General features: G+C 50.1%; 4 protein-coding genes across 4 annotated transcripts; 3 read left to right on the forward strand and 1 right to left on the reverse strand.

Moving 5' to 3' along the window:
- Nucleotides 1-366: 366 nt before the first annotated feature.
- On the reverse strand, nt 367-1,978 carry GGC1 (Ggc1p; the record flags this gene model as incomplete). Its single annotated transcript, XM_076633434.1, has 12 exons — nt 367-376; nt 438-503; nt 578-837; nt 897-1,014; nt 1,083-1,142; nt 1,201-1,313; nt 1,373-1,385; nt 1,462-1,468; nt 1,532-1,634; nt 1,706-1,748; nt 1,807-1,837; nt 1,909-1,978. The coding sequence occupies 12 exons, from the start codon at nt 1,976-1,978 to the stop codon at nt 367-369; spliced, it is 894 nt and encodes a 297-aa protein (XP_076486615.1).
- A 99-nt stretch (nt 1,979-2,077) lies between these two features.
- Nucleotides 2,078-3,034, forward strand: MRPL7 (mitochondrial 54S ribosomal protein uL5m MRPL7; the record flags this gene model as incomplete). Its single annotated transcript, XM_076633435.1, has 1 exon — nt 2,078-3,034. The coding sequence occupies one exon, from the start codon at nt 2,078-2,080 to the stop codon at nt 3,032-3,034; it is 957 nt and encodes a 318-aa protein (XP_076486616.1).
- A 435-nt stretch (nt 3,035-3,469) lies between these two features.
- Nucleotides 3,470-6,087, forward strand: JCM6883_003978 (uncharacterized protein; the record flags this gene model as incomplete). The annotated part of the gene is made up of 4 exons (XM_076633436.1): nt 3,470-3,840; nt 3,913-5,374; nt 5,451-5,506; nt 5,586-6,087. 4 exons carry the CDS (start codon nt 3,470-3,472, stop codon nt 6,085-6,087), a joined length of 2,391 nt encoding a protein of 796 aa, XP_076486617.1.
- Nucleotides 6,088-6,323: 236 nt separating this feature from the next.
- JCM6883_003979 (EXPERA domain-containing protein) lies at nt 6,324-7,430 on the forward strand (the record flags this gene model as incomplete). The annotated part of the gene is made up of 6 exons (XM_076633437.1): nt 6,324-6,508; nt 6,593-6,657; nt 6,762-6,930; nt 7,080-7,110; nt 7,182-7,270; nt 7,340-7,430. 6 exons carry the CDS (start codon nt 6,324-6,326, stop codon nt 7,428-7,430), a joined length of 630 nt encoding a protein of 209 aa, XP_076486618.1.

Raw genomic sequence — 7,430 nt, forward strand, 5'->3', positions numbered from 1 at the left:
ACCTGACGGTTGTGATTCTTGGATCTTGCGCGCTGGTGTAGTGATCGTTCGCCTCTCGATTTGAGCTCGACGTCCCTCGCTCGTCTCGTCGAGTGCTTGAGACGGATCTCTCAAAATGAATGGAATGAATGGTGCCGAGTTCGAAGTTGCACCTTTTTGGTGGGGGTGAATATCCGTGAACGAACAATAGAGACAGAATAGAGAGAATGTACAGAGAGGGAATGGGAATACGTAACAAAAACCAAGAAAGAATAAGGTGAAGGAGGTAAATAGGTTCTAGTGCTTCGAATAGAGGAGATAGTGAGTGAGAGTCTACCGAGGAGTACAGTCGCAAGGGAGGAGGGTGAAGGAGGAGAGAGAGGCCGTTCAAACGTATCTGTGGACGAGAAAGCAAAGTCAGTCATGTACGAACGACTCGGGATTGAGCGGTCACATACTTCGAGAACATGGGGATAAGAGTTTGTGCCAGCGTGAACGAGAAGATGAGTTTGGGACCGACGACCCTGAGCAATATCAATCTCTCGTCAGTGATCGTAATCTTTCCAATCGATGCAAATCTCGAGAGACAAAGACTCACAAGACCTTCGGCGTCAAACCCTTGAAGAACCCTTTGAACCCTTCATTCTTGATCAAATCCCTCACTACCGTCATTCCTCCGACCTTCGACTCGAAGTTTTGGTTCTGAATCCTCGTCTTGATGACATCGAGAGGTTGGGAGATCGCAATCGACGAAACGGAACCCGCGATCGAAGCGATAAAGTTTTGGTACCACGAGGCGGAACGGTAATCTTCGAGTTTGAAAACGTATTCTTTCGTGAAGGCGGATCCTCCGAAAAGCTACTCGACGAGAAACGATCAGCGAGGCGTGGGAGAGAAGTAGGAGAGGGTGGACATACAGCGAAAGATCCAGGAGCATTACGAGCGGCAGTCCACGAGGCACCTCGGTAGAGAGAGAAACCTTCATCTTTGACGATTTGAAGGAATCCTCGAGATCGGAACGCTTCGGGGTTGGTTCTGATGACAATCGTCGTGAGCCTACTAAACCCAAACTAACGAGAGCGCTAAATTGAGATTCGACTCACTGTCGCTTGATCTTGAGGACATCGAGAGGAAGGAGAACGATTTCTCCGATACCAGTCAAACTACGTTCATCAAACGCGTCAGATCAATCTGCTGGATCTAGATGAGAGAGGTACGTACGATCCAGCAGTAGCGGCCATCATAGCTTTTCCATTCTTCTCACCGAACGCGTTCGTGAATTGAGGTTTAAAGTTTTTCGCAAGGAAATCGTTGAAGTAGGGTTGTCCTCCGAACTGAGAGAAACGACGGGTCAGCTGCCTGTTGGAGGAGACTGAGAAAGAGCTCTACTCACCTTGTACACCCGTCTGAGAGCAAAAGATGAGCAAAGGGAGACATTTAGCTGAGAATTCGTGAAAATGAAAACCGTGAAAGTCGGCTTACTGAAGAACTGTCCATCGAAACGGAAGGTCAGCAAAGCACACAGCTAGATGATGGTAACGTGATAGCGTACCTTTGTAACCCGCAGCGTAACCGAGACCCGGGAAGAGGGAAAGGAATTTTTGACCAGCAGCGGCTTTCGCGTGTTCCCTGAAGACGATCTCCGAGATTGCTTTCTACAGACATGGTCGTTCAATCATCGTTAGCTAGTCTCACAACGAGCTGGAAGATATAGGAGGAAACGAACGCCGGTATCCTTGTTGGACATTAATCGCTTCGCGACCGTATCACTGTTCACTTCAAGCCGGATTAGCTCTACGGATGTAAGTTGAGCTAGAGGGAGCTTACACAGGGTGGAAGATGATCAATTCAGCGATACCTGTCGATCAAACCGGGAGAGATGATCAATTTCAAGATCGATAAAGATGAGGAAAGAGAGGGAGAGCTTACCGGAAGTACCGGAACCGAGGACACGGGCAGCACCTGAATCTCTACCGTTTCCACCTGCGGGAGGAGACATCTTGCAATCGGACGGGGTTGGGGAAGTGGAGAGAGGGAAAGGAGTTCGAAACTTTTTCCGAAAGTCGGTTGACTCTCTCGACCAACTCCTCACGCGACCATGGACAAGATGAAGGCGGCAGTGAATCTCACGAGAACAGCAACTAGAGCGGCAGTACACTCTCCCTCGCCTATCGTCTCTCTCCGTCACGCTTCCTCTTCTTCCTCCTCTTCCTCATCTGAATCTCCCTCTTCAACGACAACCGAACACTTGACGAACCTGACGTATGGAGATACTGCAAGATCACGTATCCAAGATCATTACACGCAATCCCTCTCTCACGATCTCCTTTACCTCTTCTATAATCACCAACTTCATTCCTCCTCCTCTTCCCTCCCGAACCCCATCTCTCGTACTCCGATCTGGTCCCCTCAGAACCCTTATGCCGAGAACCGTGCCCCTCCCCGACCAAAAGGAAACCGATACCTCGTCCCGAACCCTTCCTACGTTTCCCCTTCGACTCTCCCCCGACTCGAATCCATCGTCGTCGAATCAATGTCGAAAACGGCTTTACAAGGCAAATCCAACCTCTTACCACTCTTGATGGCGTTCGAAGCGACCACGGGGGAACCACCTCAATCTAAACATCCGGGTCCTTACGGTCCCGGATCTCACCAAGGACTCGAAATCACTCGATCGACGAAGAAATCTGCCTCGTTCAAGATTCGTGCGGGAGCCCCTACCGGAGTCAAAGTCGAATTGAAAGGACAACCGATGTACACGTTCCTCGAAACTCTCGTCGATTTCGTTTTACCTCGATTGAAAACTTTCCAAGGAATCCCGCTCCCGCCAGCTTCTTCCCCTCGACAATCTACCTCTTCGACTTCAGGAGTCGTTTCGTTCGGGTTACCGCCAGAGGCGATGGGATTGTGGCCTCAGATCGAAATCAATTTGGATCAGTACCCGAAAACGTTTGGGATGAATATCTTCTGTAAGACTACGGCCAAGGGAAGAGGAGCGCAGGATCAGGCTAGGGCTCTACTGAGTGGAGCGGGATTACCGTTCGAGAAACGGTAGGTGGAGGGCGGGAAATGCAGGAGGACACGGAAGAATAGGAAAACGCGAGGCGGCCTTAGTGAGACGGGCAAGGGGAAACGAGGGGCAGCACTCTCTGTATATCTTTTAGCAAAGTTGCATCTTCGTTATCTACCTCTATTCGTTATCCTCTGACTTCTGCTAGATAAACCGTAACTGCGTCAAGATGCGTGAAGCCGAGAAAGAGCTCCGACTCGATTCTCTCTTTCCGAGAGAGACTCGTCCTTGTCGCGCTCCGTAATATCTCTGCTTCGACTGGTCTCACTCGCTGGGGCAACAGAGCTTCAGCTGAGGAGAAGGGAAATTGGTGCGTTTCTATTCTCTCCAAATGTGACATCGCGTGAACCTTCTATTGACTTCTCCCTCTCTCTTCTTCTCCACTCTCTCACTCTCTCCACACACTCTAGGTCACCTCTCATGGCGTCAGACGCTCAAGAGCACCTTCAAGAGGTCCTGACTGAACTCACGAGCCTCTCCTCGTCACTCCCGGCTCCTCATTCATCTCCACCCGCTTCTTCCCCCTTCATCACTACCGCATCTTTCCTCTACGCGAAGGACGCACCTCAAGGGTTTGTACTCGATCAATTGAGCAACATCGATATCGACGAAGGAACCGTTCTCGGATCGGAACTAGTGGGTCAGTTAATCGACAGCATTCAGAGGTCTTCACTCGCGAAAGGACCGGAGGAAGATCGATCGGGATTGATTCGATTGGCGGAGAAGGTGAAGGATAGGGTACAGAAGCAGATTGAGGAGGAAATGCAGAGATCTAGTTCGAGGGAAACCAAGTAAGTTTCCTGCATTCACTCTCTCCCCCGGCTCTCTTCTGCTGCTGGACTTACTGAGGACCTCTCGATCAGTCCATCTCCATCGTCTTCGGCAGCAGTATCGAATCAGAAACCCCAGACGACTACTTCTTCCGGATCCAATTCTCGTGGAACTACTCAATCTCGTCACAACTCTGCTCCACCTTCCTCGATTCCCGACACTTCTGTCTCTCAAGTCCAAGGAGGAGGAGGAGGAGGAGGAGGAGCGATCGCCGACTTTGAAGCTTCTCTCGCCGCTTTACAAGGGCAAGCGCAAACCTTGGAGAACGAACTTTCTTCACAAGCTGATCGCGTTCAAAAACCGAGTACGGACCAGGCCGAAGAGAACCAATTCGATCAATTTGAACCTCCTCCACCTCCTCAACAACACCAAGAACCTGCTAGTAAATCGAAATCGAGAGGAGGAAAGAAATCGATGACTCTCACTCAATTGAATCAACAAGCTTCGGACGATGACGACGATGAAGAAGAGGAGGAGGACGAAGAGGATCAACTCGAGTCTGATCAACATCTTCAGAAAGAAGATAGTCTTGGATCTGTATCGCCGATCAAACAAACTCAAGGGACCTCGAAAAAGAAGAAAGCGTCGGTTTCGGTGGCGAAGAGTAAAGGGAGAAGTTCTCAAAAACGGGTTCGAAAAGATTCGTCTTCATCGGAGGAGGAGGAGGAGGAGGAACCGAAGGAGGGAGATGAGGGAGAGTCGAGTGAGGAGAGTGAGGATGAGAAGAGCAGGAAGAAGAAGGGAGGGAGCAAGAAAGTAAAACTTTCGAGCTCGAAATCGAAATCTTCCGCTTCTCAAAAGACTGTCGCCAAACCGTCTTCATCGAAGAAAGGAGGAGGAGGAGGAGCGACCGTTTCTGCCAAATCAATCTCGAAATCGTCGTCGAAACAGAAGAACGTCAAACTCAAAGCCGAAGACTCGTCGTCTGACAATCCGATGAACCCCGTTGAGTTCAGCGACGACGAATCTTCGTCGACGGAAGACGTCAAACTCCGAAAGAAAGCCGTTCAAAGCCGAAAACCCGGATCGAAGAAACAAGTTTTCGCCCCTTCTACTCCGAAAAAGTCGAAAGCGAAAGTTGGGAAGAGTAAGAAGAGGGTTGAGAGGGAATATACGACGAGCGACGAGGAGGAGGAAAAGGGAACGGGAAAGGGGAAAGGGAAGAAACCGACGAAACGAGTTCGACGACAAGAACAACAAGAGGAGAAGTCCGATGATTCAAGCAACGACGACGCCACCTCGAAGAAGAAGAAACCTCGAGGTTCTACCGCTGCCGCGAGTCGTCAAACTCGTTCAGCAAACGTCATTTCGAAAGACCGTCGAGCTTCGGCCGCTTCGACCGCTTCAACCATCTCGACTCGTTCGGCGGGAACCCGATCGTCAGCGAGAATCTCACGACAATATGGAGAAGACTCGTCGGAGGAGGAGGAAGAGTTGGAAGATTTCGAACCGGGTCAAGTTGTCTACTTTGAGGACTGTCAGAGGGGCACGGTAGTGAGTTCCCGTTTCTCTCCTTAATTCCCTCACTCGAGCTTTGAGCGAGAGTCTAACGATTCATGACCTCGAGTAGATCCTCCGCCTCAACGTCAAATTGAAGTTGTTGCATCATGCGTGGATTCCGGGAGGGTGAGTTTCTCCATTTCTCTCGCTGAACCGATCAAGTCTCCATGAGCTGACTCTCTCTTACTTTCGTCGTCTGTGACAGTGACGACAAATCTCTCGAATACGTCAGCGAGGTCCTGGACGAAAAACACATCACATCGACTCGACCTACTTTCACTTGGAACGGTCTACGAACGAAATCCGAACAAGCCGAATTCGACACGATGTGGGAGCGATCCGAAGATGAACAATGGGTCAAGGAGTTCTACAGGAAGCTTAAGGGACAGATCCCGCCGGTTGAACAGGATCAAAAGGATTTGGCGAAGGACAACGGAAGGAAGAAGAAAGCTGTCAAGAAAGTTCAACAACAGAAGAAGAAGACGAAGAAGGTCGAGGTTATCGAGGTTAGTGGTAGTAGCTCAGAGGAGGAGGAGGAAAGTTCGGAAGAGGAAGACGAGGGAAAGAAGCAACGAGGGAAAGTTATCAAGAAAACGGTTCGAAAGGCTGAATCGAGTAGCGGTCAAGAAGGAACCGGCGACGACGAAGAGGGAGCGGGAAGTCAAGATGGAGGTTCACAAGACGAGGAAGGAGAAGAGTCTGATTGAACGAGTTGTGCTTGAATGTTCGAAGTTTCGAAGAAGTTTTCGTTTTTCTTTTTTGGTCCTCCTTTTTACTTCAGTACTCTTCTCTCCTCTGAAGCGGTCTTTACCTTTACCTACCTCAGTGTCGAATCCAAGTCCTTTCAGTGCCCTCTCACTTCGAGTCTGTCTACGAGTGCGAGATGAGAGCTTTGCGAGACTCTTCTTCTCCTCTCTTCACCTGTTCCGACCCTTTCGACACGATGACCACGCTCGGCCCGCCTCCGACTCTCCTCAACGCAACGACTATTCTCTCCCTCACCTCAACGTTGGCACTCCTCGTCCTTGCGAATCTCCTCGCTCGTCGGCTTCTCCCCTCTCACATCTACCGCGACTCGGTTCAAAAGTACACGTTCATCTGGCTAGCCTTCGATGCTCTGACGCACTTGTGAGTCCGACTTCGCTCTCTTAGAGGAGAAAGCGTTCAAAACTGATGATGATCGAACAATGGGATCGTTTGATCGCTTGACAGCATTCTAGAAGGTAGCTTTCTGTATCAGAGCTTTCCTAGACCCCGTACAGTGAACAGTAGTCGAGGTGAGCTCTCCTTGGCGTTGAATCGTGGCGGCACCAAACGAAAACATTCTTACCCTCTCTCCCTCTCTCGCGCCATCTCTGAACGCGATACGACGATTCGACAGGTGCATTTGCTGCATTATGGCAGGAATACGCTCGAGCAGACATTCGGTGGGGAACTTCGGACTCGACAGTCGTTTCGATCGAGTTGATCACGGTCTTGATGGCTGGACCGCTCTGCGTTTACATCATGGACTTGATGAGGAAGGGAGATCAAAGTTGGAGGTATTGGAGGTGAGTCTTTCGGCTGATACTCTGAGGCGAGACTGAAAACTGAAAACGTTCGTGCGAAATTTCCAGTGTTGTTCTTTCGTGAGGCTTTCATTTCGTCGTCCCGCTGCTTCGCCCTGTTTCCAAGGCGAGCTAACACGCCTCCGCTACAGCACTGCCGAGATCTATGGGGGAATGATGACTGTGCGTTCCCCTTTTCCTTTCAGCTCTATCGCTTTGCTGAGCTTGACCTCTCTCGCTTTCTCGCAAATTAGTTCTTCCCTGAATGGATTACCGGTTCTCCGTCCCTCAACACGTCGCATCCTCTTTACACCTACGTCTATCTACTCTTCTTCAACGGATTGTGAGTCGCAACATGTCGCTTCGACCTTCTGTTTTCGGTTTCGCTCGATCACTGACACGGTGTTGTTAGATGGGTCGTGATTCCTCTCTATCTGATGTATGATTCGTATCTCCATATCGTACGAGCACTCCATTCGAACTCTGCCAGCAAGAAACGATAA

This window comes from Sporobolomyces salmoneus, assembly GCF_050403485.1.
Source record: "Sporobolomyces salmoneus JCM6883 DNA, S_salmoneus_JCM6883_v1_ctg38, whole genome shotgun sequence".
Classification (NCBI taxonomy): Eukaryota; Fungi; Basidiomycota; class Microbotryomycetes; order Sporidiobolales; family Sporidiobolaceae; genus Sporobolomyces; species Sporobolomyces salmoneus.